This window comes from Fistularia commersonii, chromosome 2 (genome assembly GCF_037954325.1).
Source record: "Fistularia commersonii isolate RoL2024-O1a breed Wild chromosome 2, RoL_Fcom_v1.0, whole genome shotgun sequence".
Classification (NCBI taxonomy): Eukaryota; Metazoa; Chordata; class Actinopteri; order Syngnathiformes; family Fistulariidae; genus Fistularia; species Fistularia commersonii.
Window position 1 is genome coordinate 5,238,012 of NC_141285.1, and position 21,710 is coordinate 5,259,721.

The 21,710-nt window shown below is 38.5% G+C and overlaps 1 protein-coding gene across 9 annotated transcripts in view; it reads left to right on the forward strand.

Annotated features, from left to right (window-relative positions):
• Window positions 1-21,710, forward strand: part of rims1a (regulating synaptic membrane exocytosis 1a) — a 124,709-nt gene that overhangs the window by 93,099 nt on the left and 9,900 nt on the right. For 2 of the 9 annotated variants that reach the window (XM_086165075.1, XM_086165091.1), the window contains 17 exons: window positions 1,898-2,013; window positions 2,097-2,227; window positions 2,319-2,490; window positions 3,206-3,359; window positions 3,631-3,687; window positions 6,712-6,874; window positions 7,881-7,985; window positions 9,743-9,820; window positions 10,844-10,927; window positions 11,194-11,283; window positions 13,512-13,595; window positions 17,082-17,191; window positions 19,298-19,416; window positions 19,606-19,766; window positions 19,875-20,089; window positions 20,649-20,681; window positions 21,517-21,682. In XM_086165075.1, coding sequence (XP_086021201.1) covers window positions 1,898-2,013; window positions 2,097-2,227; window positions 2,319-2,490; window positions 3,206-3,359; window positions 3,631-3,687; window positions 6,712-6,874; window positions 7,881-7,985; window positions 9,743-9,820; window positions 10,844-10,927; window positions 11,194-11,283; window positions 13,512-13,595; window positions 17,082-17,191; window positions 19,298-19,416; window positions 19,606-19,766; window positions 19,875-20,089; window positions 20,649-20,681; window positions 21,517-21,682 — 2,038 coding nt within the window. Of the gene's footprint in view, window positions 1-1,897; window positions 2,014-2,096; window positions 2,228-2,318; window positions 2,491-3,205; window positions 3,360-3,630; window positions 3,688-6,711; window positions 6,875-7,880; window positions 7,986-8,503; window positions 8,564-9,742; window positions 9,821-10,843; window positions 10,928-11,193; window positions 11,284-13,511; window positions 13,596-17,081; window positions 17,192-19,297; window positions 19,417-19,605; window positions 19,767-19,874; window positions 20,090-20,648; window positions 20,682-21,516; window positions 21,683-21,710 lie in introns of all 9 variants that reach the window. The other 7 variants (XM_086165099.1, XM_086165109.1, XM_086165083.1 and 4 more) reach the window with 6 other exon arrangements.

Sequence of the window (21,710 nt, forward strand, 5' to 3'; positions counted from 1 at the left end):
AAAAGCATATGACAGGGTGCCAAGAGATGAGCTCTGGTAATGTATGAGGAAGTTTGGAGTGACAGAGAAACATGTTAAACTGGTGCAGAACATGTATGCTTGCTGTGAGGAAGTGGTACGGTGTGCTTTAGGGGTAACAGAGAAGTTCAAGGTGGAGGTAGGACTCCATCAGGGATCAGCTCTGAGCCCCTTCTTATTTTCAATGGTGATGGACAGGCTGACAGATGAGGTTAGACAGGAACCTCCATGGACCATGATGTTTGCAGATGACATAGTGATCTGTAGTGAGAGCAGAGAACAGGTAGAGGAAAATCTAGAGAGATGGAGGCATGCACTGGAAAGGAGAAGAATGAAACAGTATACGTATGTGAATAGAATGTTTGGAATGGTAAGGCTACAGGGAGTGGTGATCAAGAAGTTGGAGGACTTCATGTACTTGGTGTCAACATTCCAGAGCAACGGAGAGTGTGGAAAAGAGGTGAAGAGATGGGCTCAAGCAGGTTGGAATGGGTGGAGAAAAGTGTCCGGGCTACTATGCGATTGAAAACTATCTGCCAGAATGAAAGGAAAAGTGTACAAGACAATGGTGAGACCAGCAATGCTGTATGGCCGAGAAACAGTTACAATGACGAAAACACAGGAGGCAGAGCTAGAGGTCACAGAGATGAAAATGTCCAGGTTCTCTTTGGGAGTGACAAGGATGGATAGGATCAGGAATGAGTCTTTCAGAGGAACAGCACATTTTAGATGTTTTTGTGAGAAGGTCAGAGAAGCCAGACTGAGACGGTTCAGTCATGTACAGAGGAGGGATAGAGATTATATTGGTCGACGGATGCTAGAATTGGAGCTGCCAGGCAGGAGGAAGACCAAAGACAAGATTTATGGATAATAAGGTAGTTGGTGTGAGAGAGGAGTATACAGAGAATAGGGTTACATGGAGAAGGTTGAATCGCTGAGGTGACCCCAGAAGGGAAAAGCCTAAAGAAGAGGAAGATATATATATAGTTTATATATATATGTGTGTGTGTGTGTATGTGTGTGTGTGTGTGTGTGTGTGTGTGTGTGTGTGTGTGTGTGTGTGTGTGTGTATATATATATATATATATATTTATATATATTCTGAACTAAAAAAAAAATGGAGTTGAACATTTCACCTTTCAAATGGTCATTAGTTGATTCTATCAATTAGAATCATGAGTAAGACAAACACGAGCAACTAGAACAAAAGCAATTTGATATCTGTGGATGATTGTTCTCTCCCTTAGCTTTTATCTGTAGGTTAAGTTTATTGAATTTATGTTTTTCTCCCCTTAATTTTTCGTAACTCTAAATGTTGCAGCATTGTTAGTTGTAAAACTGTTGTTGCAGCAACTGTTTTGAGTAAAGAAGCCATTCAGATTGCCTTTATTTTAGCAAAGATGCTTACCTGACCTTAGAATCAATTATGGAGTTCTTTGCGTTGTTTATGTTTTAGATGGGTGAATATTAAGATGATGTGCAAAGTTGTACCACAATAAAAGTCCTACAAATAATTGATCATAGCTCCTGTAGGCTGTATTGAGGTATATGTTGAGTTTCAATTCATCGTCTAGCTGCAACTTGAGCATGGGTTGACTCGCCATTCTCATGATGTCTTCTTCAGCTGTAAAACGTTTCTGTTTTCAGAGAATAGGTCCATAAAATCATTGCACTTTAACTGCTTTATTCCATTAACAGTTCACCGGTAGACTATGAACATCATAGAACTGAATAACGCTGGAGATTTTTTTTTCTTACAAAGGCCTGTAAATTTAATTTCTGTTGCTTTTTATCTAATCTTTTGTTGTTGTTTTTTTTGTCTGAAAGAGATCCAGTTCATGGGAGCTTAAACCCACTATCTGTTCTCTTTTCTTCATAGCAGGTTCGAGTTCTTTTGAGTCCCAGAAGATGGAGAGACCATCCTTAAATCTCCTATCTCCCTCCAGTCCTGGGATGCTCCAAGATGCTCCACAGCTAATGCCAGGGCAACTCTCTGTGAGTGTGTGTGTGCAAGTGTTGATTTCTTATGATGGAGACCCTATATCAGACATGTTTTTATATAAATTCCTTCCTCCTAGGTGAAGCTGTGGTTTGATAAAGTGGGACACCAGTTAATCGTCAACGTGCTGCAGGCTGTAGAGCTTCCTCTGCGGCCAGATGGACGGCCCAGGAGCCCTTACGTCAAAATGTACTTCCTCCCCGACCGCAGGTGTGGACTTCTTTTCATTGCGCATGCACAGAAATGACAGAAATGTCTTGATGGTAATGAATTTTATTGCATGTGTCATGCTTTAACCCAGTGACAAGAGCAAACGAAGGACAAAAACGGCGAAGAAAACCTGCGAGCCCAAGTGGAACCAAACATATGTCTACACTCACATCCATCGCAGAGATTTCCGCAATCACATGCTGGAGCTGACCGTGTGGGATCAGCCCAGATCACCGGAAGAGGACAGCATCTTTCTGGGAGAGGTGCCACACTTTTCAGCACCTTCATTTAAAGTCAGGCCATCATCAAGATCAAGAAAAAAAGGAAAAGACAATCCGAGATCACCTTCTTTTGGACAAAACAAAAACCATCAATTGCCAATAGACGTTCAGTTACCTAAATTTTTACCAATCATGTAAACTTAAGGTGCTTAAATACGCAATATTTAGATGAAGTAAATTCAAAATGCTGTCTCAGGCTTGCATGACTGAAATGGTGCATTAGCATTGAAAATGGGACTCCTTGCATTTATTTTTTATATATAAATTGATTATTCTTATGAGATCAGAAATATATTGAAAAATGTAACCGCATGTTTATATTGTTAGTGTCCATATGCTAGTATATAAAAAAAGAGACATTTTAAAATAGTAAGTCCTATACTGTTGTCTGAGATCTTTTTAACAAGCCCGTACATTATTTTAATCAGTTTATCTTATGAATCAGTTGATCATAGTATGGTTATGCAAGGAGTTAACATTTATTAAATTTATTAAAATTTGGCATGTGAACAAAGGTGGAATTTATGAGAGACTATTACCCTCTAAGAAAATCTTACTGATGCTTGATACCAGATGATAAGCATTACAGTTTTTTAAAAGTGGTTAAATATTGTTAAAAAAAAAATCAATAATCATTACATGTAGAAATACTTTTTTATTAATAGTTTGACTATTTATGAATTTGAATTTTGAATAGATCCTCATAGAGCTGGAGACGGCCTTACTGGATGACAAGCCTCACTGGTATCCACTTCAAACCCACGATGTCTCATCTATACCACTTCCCAGGCCTTCCCCATATTTGCCCCGTCGACACACACACACAGAAACCCCAGGCAGGAAGCTTCAGCGTAAGTCCCTTTTGCAACTTATCTATGTGCCCAGTGTGTGTGAGTGTGTGTGTGTGCGCGTCACCATGACAGAGGACGCTTTTGAATTAGTAGTCATGGGCTTTTTTTTTTAACAAAACATTTGGCAATGTAAATATCTGCTTAACCTTAATGCTGCATTTGTACTGGAATGTATGCATGTGTATACATGTTTGTGTCTAGTGCGTGTGTGTGTGTGTGTGTGTGTGCGATTGTTTGGTCTATGTACAACTTTGTGTTTGTGACTATGTAGGTTCTCAGCGTGTAACAGAGCCTGAATTTGATGAGGGTTCCTCAGTAGTGTCTAAAGGTGGGTGGGGTTCGTTTCCTCATATATTTCCAACGGCTTGCGTTTTTTATTTGTGGTGATTTCTAACTTTTACTTTTTAACTACTTACACAAAGTGTAACAAAGTGTACACAAAGAGGATAAAACAAACCAACAAATGTCTGTAAACAGTTCACCACAATTCACCACAAATAAATGGTTTAATGGGAAACACAGCCATGTTGTCGACTGCATGTTGGCATGTGGGGGAACCATCCAGGCTCCGTGCTCCACGCGGGTGTTAAGTTGCTGGGATGACTACAGAAATTAGTTACAAGTAGTGTAAACTTTATACACATTCATTCACTTTGGTGGCACATGTAGTTTATAGAAATCAGATTGAAAGACGAGGTGCTACCTTGTCTGTTAAAGCACTGGCTTTTATTTTTATTGGTCTGTTTATTTTTTGTCCAATATTTGTATGTCTCTTTGTGCATCTGTGTCCTTGTTTGAGAGTGTTAAACTTGCATTCAGGAATATATTAGCCCCTAAAGCTGTGTTCCCATATCGGGGGTAGAAACGGGGGTAGAACTTTATGACAATAGCATGTGCAGGACTGTCTCAGAAAATTAGAATATTGCGATAAAGTTCTTTATCTTCTGTAATGCAATTACAAAAACAAAAATGTCATTCATTCTGGATTCATTACAAATCAACTGAAATAGTGCAAACCTTTTATTATTTTAAATTGCTGATAATGGCTTACATCTTAAGAAAACTCAAAAATACTATCTCAGAATATGAGAATATCATGAAAAAGTTTTTTTTTTTTTTTTAATTGCATTACAGAAGATAAAGAACTTTATCACAATATTCTAATTTTCTGAGACAGTCCTGTATACTGTTTCAAACATTTTCAACTTGTTCTGATTTAAGATATTTAAAAAATCCTTTAAGGAGGTATATGAGAGATTTTTATATGATTTTTATATGATAGATATATGAGTCAAACTATCTTTGTGTGCATCTTTGTGTGTATCTTTGTGTATCTTTGACTTATAAAAGTCACGGGTAGCAAAACCTAGGTAGCAATTTTCAAATAAAAAAAAAAACAAAAACAAATGGTCCTGTATGAGCATTGAGATGCCGGTCTCTTAGAATTGAAGGCAGTGGACCTTGAGATCCCAATGAAGCCTAACAAGGTTGCACATATACCTTAAAAGGCGGATCATTCTCTCTATTTGTATTTTTTTATGTTCAAAGATTTTTCTGCTGCACCAACAAAAACTGTACAATATCATGACTTTTTTTTCCAATAATATATGGCTGATGTAAGCTATCTATTGTAAGAAAGAAAGTAATATGTTTATAAGATTGCAGTTTGGTGTTGTAAAGATAACAGAACCCTGTTATCTTTACTGTCTTTACTAATTAAAATATCAAACATATTTAAACATATTTTTCACCTACCCATTTTTTGTAATTTCATAAAGGTCTTTTATGAACTAATCAGGGTCTGCAGCTTAGTAAGATTCAACTTGGTTGTCGTAGCCTGACAGCATTTAAAAAATCATGAAAACTTTGGAGTCTGCATTACAAACGCGGCTGATTTTGTCAACACTTTAAAGCTGTTTCACATTCATGTGATGGAAAATGCAAAACATCCACATAAATATTTATATTTGTTGGTGGCATTTATCCAAACCATGTCATAACACCCCAAGGCTAGTGGTTGTGACCCTCGTCACATCATAAAACAAGACACATTTGTATTTGGTCGATGTTAAATACACAGTAATAATAGACCCACTCTGTTTACACTGAGACCAGGAACTAACTCAGTCAAGTGGAAATCCAATGCCATATGTAATAACTGACTTATGTTGAACTTACATTAACTTACTTGTGTTGAACTTACGCTACGCTTAATAAAATATGTCATATATTTGTGTGTATATTTGTGTGTGTATACTATGTTGTAAGGTATATACCTATACATCCTATACATACATATATAGAGAGAATTATATGTATATACATATACTACATATACATATACATATATATATATGTGTGTGTGTGAGTGTGAGTGTGTGTGTGTATATATATATATATACACATATATATATATATAAAATTATATACCGTACCGAACCACATAAACAAAAGAATTATATACCGTATATATATACGGTATATAATTCTTTTGTTAATGTTGTTCTTTAGTTTAGGATCTGGGAACAGTTCTGCCTTATTCTTTTGTGTCCAATTTTCAATTCTTAGATACCTGGATATCAAATAATATTACTCAGGACACTGGTTGAAAAAATATGCCATTCGTATCGTCTGCCCTCATTCTCCCAAGCCCAGACATTTTATTAATTTGTCTTCGCTACTTTGGATCATCAGAACGTAAAATAATTTTAAAAAAAGCTCAGCGAAAATTTTAGTAATAAAATAAATAATACATACATACTAACATACATACATACATACATACATAGATTACAATGGCAATTTTATAATCAACCAAGGATTGAGTTTGTTTTATTTAACAATACTGGCAGTATTACTGTTTTTTTTCCCCATCCAATGCACCTCCAAGCACAACAAATAGTCTGCTGGAGGGCAAGTTGGTTAACGCTACGAGGCAATAATGTCCTTAAAACAGATGCTAAAGCAGCATGGTGTCCTTGGCACAGTCACTTATATGTGTGTCACTACATTGTAAGGAGCTGCATTGGAGCTATGTCAGATCCTGTGGTCATCTGCATTCACTGCCATGAACAGGGTCAAAAAATGTGTCTATACATGAGAAAAACGAGTTAAAGTTTAGTCAAACAAAACGTGTGATGTAGAAAACTTAGAATTAAATTGTCTTATTTGGAGACTTCAGCTTGCAAGAGGCTAATTTAGTTGCCCTGTAAGTTATTAATATCTGCGATTTGACTGAAAAGCTCTAAATCACTTGCACCAATGTTGGAAACATTGATATTCCTAAATGTTTACTGAGTTCTGTGTGTGTGTGTGTGTGTGTCTGTGTGTGTGTGTGTGTGTTGGTGAGCAGCAGAAGGGCGTGGAAGGGAAAGACAGCGGGAAACCACATCTACCTTGGAGGTCCCCGAACCACAGAGGACACCCTCACATCATATACGCTCCCGCTCTGTCTCTCCGCACAGAGAGGAGCAGGGACGCATCCGATCCCGGCCTCCCAATATTCCCACCCAGAGGTGAGGGGCAGGAACATTGCGGGCTGTAAAAAGTAATTTTGCTCATCAAGGTCAATAATAAATTCCAGTTTGCAACTAAATGAAGTGAAGAAGTAGTGTCAGTATCTTGCTCAACAAAACAACTCCCCCCAATAATTGGAGAGTTCAATGCGTCAATTTTTTGAAAGAATCATCGCCTGATGTCGATGTTGGTTTCTGGCCTTGCTGATGATTCAGCAAACTGAGTCACCACTTTGGTCCTGACTGAAATATCCAAGGCTGAATATTTTGTGATGACATTTTTACCTTTTTACTATTGAAACAGATATCTTCGTCCATCTATATCTTTTCGAGTGGTGAATCCCAACTGTCAGTGGCTTCTGCACGAGCAGCAATAATGAACTGAATCATCCTAAGCATGTAATCACATAACCTTTACAGTGTTTTTTTTTTTGTTTTTGTTTTTTTTTGAGTCCGACACCTCCAAAATATATGACATCAGCTCCAGCTGCACTTTGAAGCATGACCTGTTAAGAAAAATATGCCTAAAGTCAGCGGTTGCGGATGATAAATCAGCATCAGGTTAACGTGTTTGTGGCGCGTCATGAGCTTAACTATGGAGACCTGGTCTGGTTGGAGGATTGTAATCGTCTCGGTGAGAAGACGTCTGCCTGGTATTAGTGAAAAGGTAAAAGCAACGTGATAGAGGGAGAGAGCAGAGGAAGAATGGAGTTTTTAAGGTGCCAGAAATCCGAGTCCATCTACTAATGAAATGTCTCACTAAAGTAGAAAGGGGGTCGTGCTGCCAGCTCTGCTTTTACCGGCCGACCCAATATGAACCCCACCCAAAGTCTGCTGCAATATGGCCTGGCCGCCGACTAACTTTCTTTCTTTTTTTATTTGTTTTTCTTTCTCTCTCACTCTCTTCCAACCTCTCTAACTCTCTTTTTCTTCTTCCCATCTCCCTTGTTCACGTTCTTTACGTTCCTCTTCTGTATTTGTTTGTTTTCTTACTTCTTTTTCCCAGGAGTTTGGACGATGAACTCCCTCACACTCGCCGTTCCCGCTCCCCAACCCGTTGCTATGACTTGGCCAGAGGCCGCCACCAGGATGACGAGTACTTGGAAGACAGGTGCGTGTCACCTTTTAAAGAATTAACAGTAAAATTGTCCCTTCACTCACCTACTTGACATGAACGGCTTATTCCTGTGACAAATGTGAGAAGATTGAATGCTTGTCAATGCTGGTCAATGCTCTTTTCAATGCTAACAAATATGATTACAAGTTCCAGTAAAGTCTTGTGGTTCTGTCTTATTTTTCAAGATTTTTTTTTTTTGATTAGTATTTATTTTTCAAGGTTTTTCGCTTTGGACCTTGAGCTGTTTGGTGCAGTAGTAATCAGATGATTGACATGTTGTATAAAAAAAGTTGACTTGTGTGTTTAGACAGAATGGCTCTGGCTGCAAAAAAATGGGATTTCTGTGTGTGTGTATGTGTATGTGTGTGTATGTGTGAACACTGCGTGAACCACTCTTTTCCACTTTTCCCATTCACTGTCTTCTCCTTCTGCTCTTCTGATTTTTTGTGTTTTGTTTTTTTGACTCGTTTTTGATTTCCTCATGTGTCATCCCATCCCCTTGGTAACCACAGTGAGGTCATCATGATCCACCAATCAATGCGAGGCAAAAGTGCTGAGTGCCTCCACATCAGGTAAATAGGCAAATCATGACTCAATTGTTTGGCCTCCTGGATAATGATTTAATTACTAGACATGTCTTCAGTATATGTGCCTTTTATTTATATTGCTTGTCTTAATACAGACAATATTGTTAAATGCAACAAACTCAATCCTAGGTTAATTATAATGCACAGGCATACATATAATTTATACTCAGTGCATAAATTGAGCTACAATGTTACATATTATTTGCATATTTCAACCTAACTGTAAAACCAAATGAATGGTGTGAGGATTTTAGTAAGATTAGTAGGATTGCAAAAAAAAAATCACACCATGCATTTTTTAAATTGAGGCAGATTATGGATGATCACCATTCCTGATAATAGCACTGACCACAGAGTTAAAATGAAACATTAAACTCAATAAAATAAGAATAAAATGTAGTGACTAAAAAATTGTTGATAAAAGTAATAGGCTTAACTTACACATGAATACTTACTCTAAGTTAAACTGCAATAATCTAATCATTTCTTTTGAAATTAAACTGCCATTATTTGATGGTGTCAATCATCAAGAAAAATTAAGATGGATTTATAACAAAAGCAGTAATTTAGAAAGAAAGGCCATAGCAATTATTGTTCTTTCAACTGTACTGCCATTTAATGTCCACAAGAGGCCACTGCAGGATCATGCTCATCATACACACCTGTTCTTTGTGATACACACATCTGGATTTGTTTTATCCCTAAAAAGGTCGGATGTCTTGTTATTCTAATTGAGTTTTGAATATTAAAATCTAAATGCTGTTTAGAAATGATTTATTTAAACGGCTTCCCGCTGCTGCACATGGCCACAGAGGTAAGTTGGCCAATGATGAGGACTTATACAAAGACAATTAAAAAAATTGAAAGCCACATTTAACATGTCTTCTGCTGGAGTTTTACTCCTTGCTTACACTGCAAGAATCAGCAATCTTAGCCTGTGATTTTTATTTTTTTTTCTCTCTCGCATGGATTACATGAATCTTAACCGGTTTCAGCTAAGATTAATAACATACCTCATGGCATAAAATCACTGGATCAGTTGCCACATCTTTTGCCATGTTGGGGCTTTAAGTTCGCTTTCCAAACATTTTTCCTCTTTTCTCCTCTTCTGTCCATTCTTTCTTTTTTCCCCACTTCTGTCCGCTGCATGCATGTTAAATTCAGGAGATCAACTAAGCACAATAAATCACTCCCACCCAAGATGCCTCTTTTATTCAACGATATCCATAAAAACAAAAAAAGGTAAGTTCAAGGACTCAGTATATTTCAAACAAGCCAAGACTTTCCATTTTCTTTCAATTTCTTTTGATTAAAAAATGTAAATTTAACAATCATATATTCAGGTTTACATTGATGGCAAGTTTTCTACTTATCTTTAGTGGGTAGCATATAATAATAATTACAATAATATTAAATATAAAATTTTAAATATATCAAAATAATAATTTTGTATACGTAAAAACAACAGGAATCGTCAGCATCTCTCTGTGCGGAGCCAGCCCTACCTTGTAACAAAAATATCGGAACAAACTGCATTTACAAGCTAAAATACAATATAAACACCCTTACAACAAAATAAAGAATCATGTGAGGGAATGAATAATAATAATAACAATAATAATAATAATAGAAGAGGAACAACAACTTTATTAATCCTGAAATAAATTGCTGTGCCAGAGTTACAAGAAAAACATAACAATAATAAATAATAGTAGAAAATTATACAAACAGTAAAAAAAAAAAAGAAAAATAGTCAAAAAGACAAAAAATTATTATTAAAGGTCTTATTTGGTATTTGAAGTCATGTCAATCAAATATTGCATTATATGCATTACATTTGAATCAATGTGATCTGCTCTATTTTAAGAGTTAAAAGTAATAACTAGTTATATACTATAGAATGGGGTTAGAAAAAAGTGAAGCGTCACCTGAGCTTCCCAAGTTTCTCATAATCTAAAATCTAAAGTTTTCCAGATCCAATCAGATGTTAAAACATTTAACACTGTTTTCCAGTGTTTTAAAAAGGATCTTACTTGTTTGAACCATACTGGGACATTTTAGTCATGTCTGTGATGTTTCTCTCACTATCCGTGGAAAAGAACTCTCTCCTCGTGTTGTAATCCAATCTGATAATCGTCAATATGAAACAATAGTTCACATGTGAGTATATTGTTTTTCCAGACGTGGAAGCTTTGCACGCCATCTTCTAATCTTAGCTCTTTGACCTTTTGTTTTGTTTCTTTTTTTTTTTTTTTTGCATGCTAGTCAAAGTTCCACGCTGCCTGCATGTCAAAAAAGAAGCTCGCTCAAACACGGCGCTCTAATGTACAGTGATAGGTTAACAACTAGGTAAGACCCTTCTTCGCCTTACAGATCTCCATCTCCATGACAACGCAATGTTAGGGCACTTCTATCTTTCCCCTAAACAGCCAGTTGTAGTTTGGTTCTCAGGTTAGCTGTAAAGTTTTTGGTGGGAATCTAACATTTCTTTTTAAATACCTTTTTTGTCTGCCCATTGTTTTCTCTTTCTGTTTGTTTTTGTCCTCACATTCTGTCTCCTCTTTCTATCCTCCTTCTCCTCCAATGGATGGCATGTTGTGCTGTGATGCCTCTAGTGATCTCCAGCCTTCTCTGGACAGGGTTAGGAGCGCTAGCACCAACTGTCTGACTCCAGACAATCATGCCCCCTCACCTGAGTTGGAAAGGTACAACCCTCTGTGCCCCCTCCCCTCCCTTGAAGTGCTGCAGTAGACTGTTATCCTCTTAACTTTTGCCGGCCTCTGTCGTTCCACTCCCTTTGAATCGTCCTACTGGATTTGGAGATTCAACTGCTTAAAGCGTCCTGACCCTTACTAGCAAATGTCTTATATAGCTGTTTCCCATGCTACTTCTTTTTTTTTTTTTTTTTTTTTTTTTAATGGCACGATTATATTTTGTATGAAGGTGCGATAAGCCGACTATTAACGCCAGCAAAATTTAGAACGGTTTATTAGAAAACAACCTTTCTGGCACTTCCATTGCTGAGTACTGCTCTATATCAACCTTCAGAAGACATCGCCTTCATTGATCTGCGTCTCATTTCTTCAGAACAGACTTGACCAGTGTCATGGTCACGATTAGTGAGACTGAGTTGTACGAGTGGCTGAAAAGCTTGGCCCAAAGACATTACCACTCTCTTTGTCAACTAGTATCCGTTATCTTAACACATTCCTAAAAATCAGGGTGAGGAACCAAACCTCTTCCATGCGACTTTAGCATAAAAATATGAGGGATTCTGTATTATTTCATTTTATTTTATCAAGTAGAAACTGGCCTTTGAGTGTTGGACAAGACACCTTTTAAAACTGATAAAACATTTTAGGTCACACAGATAATTTAAAACCGCTCATGCTGTTGATCTGCAGGAAGCAAAGACAAAGACATTTTATTTTTTTGTGAAATTAAAGTAGTGCCCCCCTTCTTTTGTTTTGTATCAGTGTCCTGAGTTTATAGTCGATCCTTCTATCCAGAGAGAAACACCATTTAAATATTCCGATGTCTCACCACACTCTGTCACTCACTTTTTACGTGACGAGCATATCGAAACGTAGCATTAAGTTGTGTGGTTTTCCATGAGCCAACGGAATGAGGGTCAAAAAAGGGTTGTCATCATGGTTCATTCGCTCAATAGCTGCAAATCATCAGTCAATCTCAAATTGTAGTACTGATCAGTTAAAATTGCTGTTTTACAATAACAGCGGAGACTATCAGTCGACTCGAATAAAGGTGACTGACAGCAGTTCTCCCGTGTATTCATCTGCACTCAAAGTAAATAATAATCAATTTAAATGTGGCTCAAAGCTATTTTTAGTAATTAGGACACTGCAAAATAAGATGCATATAAAGGTGTTTCCAGCTTGTTCTGCTGCATCTGAGAGGCAAACAAATTCAAGATTTAAAATATTGGGATATATTTTGGGAGCCTGATTCCTTATTTAGATTGTCTAGAGTCAAACTGTGATCACACCCCATTCCTTCGGGGACTGTCAGCAATGCCTTTGACTGAGAAAATGTATTTTAGTATGTTCACATGATGAATTCAAGTCATGACAGATTTAGGTAAATAAAGAATTGTTCCGGCAGGAATGATCGCCAGGCTGGATTGACTCCACTATCCTTTTGTATTGAACCTGGAGCCTTATGAGACACAAATTTCCATTCTTTTCTTTTTTTTATTTGTGCATGATAAGGCATGGCTTTCTGATTTTGCTACTGCTACAGGTGATACAATTTGTGTGCCATTCAATCTATTAGTATAACCGTGTTAAGTAATTTACTCAAGGTTACATGAGGCGCATTCATGAGCATCTGGGATCTGGAAAAGGCCCAAACTCTAAAGTGGGAAAAATCAGACTAAACACATGGGAAAGTGTGATTTTTTTTTTTCCTAGTTGTAGTTTTTGTGATAGAATACTTAAAATCTCTTCATAGGTTAAAAAAAAAACTATATATTTTCACTAGCTTCAGTCATTGTGATGCTATGTGATACTGGGAAAGTCCATTTTTTGTGCTACATCATCTGGCTACATTTACAAATGTTATTTTTGTTTCATTACAAGCAACTGTTGATTGAAATAAGTCAATTGACACACTGATGAAAAAACATTTATTAGTTACTCATTTTATAGGGTCCATTCATTATCCCTGTTTCTTTGTTGCAGAAATGTGACATTTGAAAAAAGGGACTTTTTACCATTCCCGGCTGCCTGAACACACATTTACCTGAGCCTTGATGACATTATATATTAAATATATTAATATATAATAAAAATAAACAAGGCTTTCTGGCGGTAAACAGATGAAGTGATTTCTGTCAATAGCCATTCAGATCATTCTACCATGTTTTTTTTTTTCTTCTTCAATTAAGTGCTTTTTTTTCTTCATGTACACATAGAAAATCCTTGTACCATTCCCTGCCCCGGAGACGTCCCACAAGTCCCAGGATTCTTATCCAACATGCTTCCCCTGAAGATGACAGGTACCCTTGTGTGGACCCACAAACATTTCCTTGTAATGCCTGACACAATGTACATCCCAAATAAGAAAAAAAAATTATCACACTAAAATTCTACCAGTTAGGAGATGCTCAGTACTGATTTAAATAGTGGGAACAGGGTATCATAGTTTGGGATTTTTTTTTGCGCATACAACTATTCATTGCGAACTTCAGGTGGTTCTGACTGGTACATAAGATATTTGATAAACAAGTTCTGCCACCGTTTCCTGTTTCTGGTGTTTATACAACGTAACCTGGCAACTAAACACATCATGGCCTTCAATATGGCTACTTCAACTCTTCAGTAATGTTATTTCAAATAATCTAAAAAGAATACTAAATAAAGCCACAACCAGTTCTGTTGTGGTTCAGTTCTATTTGCTGTCTCTAAATTCCTGGTTCTCCATGTGGGGATGAGTGTGGTAGATGCGATGGGAGCAAGTCTCACATACTATGCAGAACGTCAAAATAAAATGGGCAAGTTCTGAAAAATAATCTCTCATTTTGTGTGAGGGGATTCTTGTTCACCTCTTTAATTGCCCAGTGCTTTCTAGAAATCATCCCAAAAGTTGTATCCATAGTTTTGTCCCCAGTTGTCAGTTGTTGTCCTTTTTTACAATTTTTTTTTTCTTTTATCCCCGGTAGTTTTTCTGATATTTTTTTCTTCCCTGTTTATAGTTTGCACTTTTTGAACTTGTGGTAGTTCTTGCCGCTTCTGGTGTGACGACCCTCCTTGTGGAGTTTGTTTCTTCTGCATTTAATTTAGTTCTTAGGAACTGTGGCTTCTGTGTGCTTGACCTTCTCTGCTCACTCTCGAACAAATCTCTTTATTCAGACGTTGTGCTCAGCAATGGCTTAGAATTTTCAATGTCCATAATGCATACCAGTGTGGTTGAATGGATTCATCCGTGTGTGTGTGTTCGCACATGTGTGTGTGTGTGTCGTGTGTGTGTTGCACATGTATCATCCTTGTCATGTTTATGTCCATGAAAAGAGAGTATGGATGCTACCTCCCACTCAAATGACTTTAATTCACCTCGGTACAAAGAAGCGGTACACACACACACACATCTGCTCATACACACACACACACACCCACAGAGTAAAAGATGAAGCATGAGACTATGGCAGCTTTTACTCATATCACCACCATACCATCCATCACAGCATGTCTCCAATTTCCTGTTTTCCACATCATAAACTTATGAGGCCACTTATGAGGCCAATGACAGGCGGCAGACAGGTTGAGTATCTAAATGATTTACCCTACATCATGCTCTTCTCCGTGCCCTCATCCATCCATCTTGTTTTCTACTCTGCATCGCTCCCTCTGCTCATCCACTATTCTCCAGGCAGCCTCGGACCCTGGAAACACCTGAATGTCAGACTCTTGGCATGAAGTTCTTTGACAGTGGCAGGTAAGGCATGTACTGTAGACTCAGCACATGTCAAACCGCGGCATCCACTGATAGGCAGAGCTTCATACCGTCCCTTTAACTTCATTTTATCACCTGTATGGAAGAAGACATCTTTTTTGAGATGCACTTTGGTTGTGTTCGAACTAGTTTTTTTAATTTGTTTATTAAAATTTTTATTTTTCTTAATTTTTCAAAGTATCTCCAAGTATTATCAGTCCTGTCATACATAAAAAAATAAAATTAAATTAGATAAAAAATAGATCATCATAAACTTCTAGTTCAGAAAACAAACACCAAGCCAAATTAAACAACAATAGGAATTGTTGGGTTTGACAACCAATGCCAACAAAAATTCAAAACACAGATGAGCCTCTAATTCTGAAATAAATAGAATTGTTTTTCTCAAGGTTTGTTAAAATCACCAGTGGTCTTCGAAGCTACGTCTTCTTTACACTTATTGCATTTGACATTTGGTATTCAGAGTTCCTCCACTGTTCTCCCTAACACGGTTGCACATTAAAAATTATGATCTAAATTAGCAACACAGCGGGAGATTAATGACAATATGGCATGGCAAAGCATGCCATATTAGACAAAAGTGAGTGTGTGTATCATCACGAGTTGAGTTTTAGTGGATTATGGCTTTAGCTGTCATTGTGGCAGATCTATAGTACTTTCTAAAGATTGCTCATAACAAATGAAGCCTCTTGATACATTAGGAGCCTCTGTTTTTTATTTCAAAATGTATCTGCTGCCGCTAATAAGGGTTTATGAATATCTACATTGTAAAATTATGTTCCTTTCTCACCAAAATTTTTCAGGGGAACATATATATGTAATCAGGGCTAATGGTTCCTGTTGGCAAAAATGGTCAATTTAACCATATCTGGATTATTTTATTTACTTGTATTTTTTTTTCCCTTTTCCATTGTCCCCTCTTATTTCCTTCCATCCTTTCTTGCATGCTGCTGCTTACGCATTGTGTTATTGGGCTTCCGGTTTGTATGGCACTCTCGGGCGTGCACGTGTGTGTTTACCAGGATCAAACCCACCTCTATCTTACGTGGTTCTAGGGGAAAGAAGGCCCCACTTGGTAAGGGGGTCCTTCCTTGAATCCCTAACTTTTATTATCCCAGTAACTTGAATATAGATCATTTTGTGGTTGAGAGGGAAAACAATCAAGGTTGATCTCTTTCTTTCTCTCCCTCGTGTGTTTCAGTGTGTGTACATGTGTGTTTTTCCTTTGACAAAAGAGCTTTAGATTCTGCTGGTGTGTGTGTGTGTGTGTGTGTGTGTGTGTAGTGTGCAGTTGTGTAGTGAAACGCTTTTATCTAATTGTGTGTTTGTGTTGGTGTCACTGTGTTATCTGAGTGGGTGTGTAAATACCGTGCACATACTGTTTTTGCTGCTACTAGAGGCCGCCTCTTTTTCACAAAATGTCTTTAGAAAATGAAAATTTGTCTAGAAAACAGTTTGTGGGCCAAATTAGAATGGATGACAATGACTGGCTGTCTACAAACATGATGGGATGTGTGTTTTCAATAAGTGTGTGGGTTTTCACTGTCTTAATTTGCTTCTCTTGGCAACAGGATCTCACTGTTTATCCTAGAGCAAGCCTCGCTTTGCTTCTCTTTTTAAAGATGCTGTTGCTGCTAATTTACTAAATATGATATTATTTTTCTTCCATCTGCCATTTAACTGTTTTTTGTATTATTGAGTAGTCCTGTTATTAACAAAAAAATGTGTTTTAGACATTGCAAGCTACAACATGTCAAATGTGAGCAGGTAACACTGATTAAGCTAATTCATGCTATTTTTTTTTTTTTTGTTTGTTTCTGCTTAACTAATGCTGCACTTTTTGTGACAAAAGCTAAAAGTGAAAAAAGCCAGTGCCGCATTTTCAACTTGATTCACAGGAGTATTGATGGCATTTCAACTTTCTCTCCACTTTACCCCCTTTGCTTTTATCCTTGTTTCTTGTTCATTTCTTCTCTCTGTTTTCTTTTTCCCTCCCCCCATCTTTGTCTCCATCACATCGTTTTTGAACTAGGGTCCATCCCAAAGGTGGTACGTGTCTCTCCTCCTCAGCGATGTCGTCCGCAGCCCGCAAAGTCAGGCAGCTCCCACAACTTCCCCCCAAGAGCAACACTGTAGAGCAAGGTCTGTGTTCACATTCTGAGTTTAAAGGGAGACCCCAGTAAAAAGGGCGCTGCTTGTGTACCCTGTATGGTTACGATGCAGTGATACTCACAATTACTCGTTCGTTCATTTTCTATATCAATTGACCTACAACCAGAATTATGGTGGGGCTTGAGGTGATTCTCATTATGGTTATGTTCGTGAAGGTTCTCAGTCATCCAGGTCATTGTTAATCGCCATAAAATGTCATCATGGCAATTAGACATTTCAATTCTCGGGCAGTTCCAGTAGACTGTGGCTGATTTCCCAGGTTCATCCTGGACAAGTCAACAGTCCATCACCGGGGCCACATGTAGAGACTTAAAACCATTCACTCTCTTATTCACACATTTTGGCAATTTAGGGTCTCCAGTGAAGCTACTGCATGTTTTTTGACTGTGGGCAGAGCCTGGAAAATCCACACAGACATCCGTTGGAATTTGCACCAGGGGCCCTCTTGCTGTCGGGCAAAAGCATTAATTGCTATGCCACCCTCTATAATAATAATTATTATTATTATTATCATGGGCAGCACGCTGGCGCTAGGGGTTAGGGCTTGGGCCTCACAGCACAAAGGATCCTGGTACGATTCTGACAGGGGAACTTTCTGTGTGGTGTTTGCATGTTCTCCTCAGGTCTGCCCTGGGTTTCCTCCGGGTCCTTCGGTTTCCGCCCACAATCCAAAAACATAGTGCATGATAATTTGGGAAAATTGCCTAGATGTGCAAATGAGAGAGTGAATGGTTGTCTGTCTGTTTATGTGGCCCTGGGATTGACTGGCAACCAGTCCAGGGTTTACCCCGCCTGTCACCTGATGGCAGCTGGGATGGCATCCCCCGTGACCTTGAGTGCAGGATAAGTGTCAGATGACGGATGGATGGATGGAATAATTATTATCGTAATTATTAACAACATTATTGTTGTTTTTTACACTATTGTTATTAAATAACTTCTCAGATTGGGGAGTTGAAAGGGTCTTTATGTTAATGAGTGAGTTGTGGTGCAGTGTGTTTCACCTGACCTTGGGAACTGCAAGAAAGTCTGACATAACCAACTAAGATTAATCAAATTGAAAGTGGTGCATTGAGATTTTGGACAAATACCAGAAGGGGATTTGTTGTGGTTTTAGAGAGCCCTTGATAAATTGGATTCTTGACAGGAAACATTACAAAACACTTTCTTTGAACCTTTACTTATACCATGCACAGGTGTCCCTGGTGGCTTGTCAACATCGCAATCTTCAAATTTACCCTCCGTAAGGATGTAGTACAACTCATCAAATTAATTATACACAACTATGTACACTATTGTACATTATGTGTGTACATGTCATTCTTTTTGCACCAGTGAGGTCTTTGCAGCATTAATGACACTGTTGGTAATGCTAAGTTGTGATGATATTGAATTGGTGCATTAGGTTAACCCCAGCTATAAGTATTGCACATTTCGCGTGGAATGTGCTTCATACGCAAAAAAAGACATGAAACACTAAAAGCATGAAAAAGATCATAAATACAGCACAAGAGTATCGAAATAATACTCCAAAAGCTGTATTGGACTTCAACAGAAAACATGGAAGGTACATACATTTCAAAGAGACTCCATGCAGCAGAAAGTGGATTTAAATATAAGAAAGAGCACCGCAACTTCAGTGATCATTGAAATCTCCTCAAACAGCAGCTGGAATGATAAGGACCCTGACGGTCATCAATTTCCTTTAAAAATGCAAATTCCTGTCTCAGTAGACAAATGCATCATGTACTGAATTATTATTTATTATTGTATTCACTTTGGGTTTTGTTAATTTGATGGGGGAAAAAATGGTTACTCCTTGCAAGGGTTCCATTTTCAAGGCCTCTGAAATTTTCCAGAAGAAACTGTGACAAACCTTGTCTCTCTGAATGTCTAACCTCCTGTGACTTAGAATACTGACCTATTGAAAATGAATTTGGTAATGACCAAGGTAAGTGTACATTATGGTGTCCACTTAAGGAGGAGTTAAAAGAGTTTCTTCCATTCAAAGCTTGTGTGTGTGTGTGTGTGTGTGTGTGTGTGTGTGTGTGTGTGTGTGTGTGTATGTGTGTGTAGCCCTGGTAGCAGAGGAGCGTGTTCGCCAACTCCAGATGAGGGTTCATTCCAACCGGGTGTCAGGTGGCAACACGTCCAGCCAACAAGACCTGGACCGAGCCCTCAAGAATAAACGGGAGGTGGGTTTTAATGCATACATTAACCTTGTGATGCTGAATTGATCAGATTAAAAAAAAAATAATAATGAAATTTTCCAAAGCAATGCACCAAGAGACAGTGAAAATCTCAGTAGTTCACAGTTTACCGTATCCTGAGTCTCATCGCATTTTTTTGTGATATCTCACATATGTGATGTTCATTCACTGTAGCTCTATAAAGACCAGAGGGCGAGCAGTGAGAACGTTTCCCATAAGTCCTCAGACAGTGATGTCAGTGATGTGTCAGCCATCTCTCGAACCAGCAGTGCCTCTCGCATCAGTAGCACCAGCTACATGTCCATCCAGTCAGAGAGACCACGGGGACGCTTCAGGTAAACTTACACACACACAAACACACGCACACAAACAAACAGGCACGACCAAAATTGTTTTCTCGTCTTTGAATAAATGTAATGTGTATGATAAAACATTATGATCAGCCGAGCCATGCGTGCGACGGGCCGCCACATGATGAAGAGCACCAGCATGAGTGGTGAGATCTATGGCATGGAGCACGCCGACGGCAGCCAATCAGATACTGCGCTTGGGAGCCTGGGTAGCGGGATGAAAAAGCGCAGATCAAGCCTCAGCCAACGTGTTGTCGCCATCCTGCCTTCCAGACGCAGCCGGAGTACCTCACAACTCAGCCAGACAGGTGGGAGAACATCACAGAAATCTTCATGTAAAGACATACTAAAAGAAAGATATAATGATCTACTAAGATTTCACCGAGGTTACATGACAGGACTGCATCAACTGCATTCCCTTTAGTGAACATGGAGCAGATGCTTTCCCTAGGTTTGCACTTCTGTTTCAGTACAGCTGGCACACTGTCCACTTGGACCTGAGGAGTAATCATCACTTAGAATTTGGATGAAATCATACTGACTTTGAGACTATTATATGCAAATGCTATATAAGATTAGAAAGTATACTGACGAGGTTACACATTCAAACGTTTAGTTCTCCAGTGACTGACGCCAGATGCTGAAGCCATTTTTTCAACAGCTTCTTTCACCAAAATAGTCCACCTCTGATTACACTGTATTAAACACAGCTTCAACATTTTAACACACACACACACACACACATACACTACCACCACCTGAAGCAAAGTGCCGGCAATCACACATTAACATTTTACCAGTGTTATCCAGTGCTGCTGTTTTTGTTGTTGTTTATTGGTTGTGTTGTTGTTGTGTGTGTTATTTCAGAGGCAGCGGGTAAGGCGGTGGACAGACAGAAAGGTAAAGCAATAGACAGACAGATGGCCAGGGAGATGTACAGTACAAAGAGGAGGACTTATTTTACAATGAAAGTGCATTGTGGGTTTCACAATACACTTCGTTAGACTCAGCTGCAAGTAAAGTACAGTGGAGCGCGAGTAAAATTAGGGGAAGACATTTAGGGAGTATTTAGATTAAAGAATTTTTATATCCAAGCCTTCCTGACCTCTGTCTCCAATACGCTTCCTTACTCCACCCTCTTTCGTCACCATCATATGGTTCAGTTCTGGATGAAGCCGGGTTGAGCCGGCAAAAGTTATTCCGCATATTTTAAATTTGTTAACATCCAATCTGGCTTCTTATCTGAAGATGTAAGAGCTCTTTTCATGCGGGCTCTAAAGCTTGTGAAGGCTTTTATAGAAAGAGCTGAACTTTAAGGTTGGATGTACGCTGCATGACTTCCTTCCACATTAGATCCTGCTGATCACACCTCACTGCGATGACTTCATCACTTTAGATAGATAACGCTACATATTTGAGAATCTGATATGAATCTCACGCATTGTGTTGACTTTTTGATGAGATCACGGTAAAATGCATGGGATGGCCTGTGTGTTGAAAATCTTCATTATTATCAGGCTTGTCAAAAATAAGTGTGGAAAATTTCTCTGAAAAAAAAATCCAAAAACTTCCATAGACATCTTTTTCGATTGTGCGCAACACAGCTCCAATTGAATTCAAAATAGTACATTGTGGATTTTTTTGACATGAGACGCCTGATAACTGATGCAGACCCTTGTTGAAAGGACTCACGGTAATGACAGTAGCTGACCATAACTTCCTATGTGTGCCACAGAGGCATCGACCGGGAAGAAGATTGGAAAGGCCGGCAGCAGCAGCATCCAGAGGAGCCAGGAGACTGGGATGGCTGTGGAGTACCCTCGAGGAGGGTCATCCATGAACCGACAAGCCAGCAGAGAGTCCACTGATGGGAGCATGAACAGCTACAGCTCTGAGGGGAAGTAAGTAGCTCTGGATGGTGGATTTAAC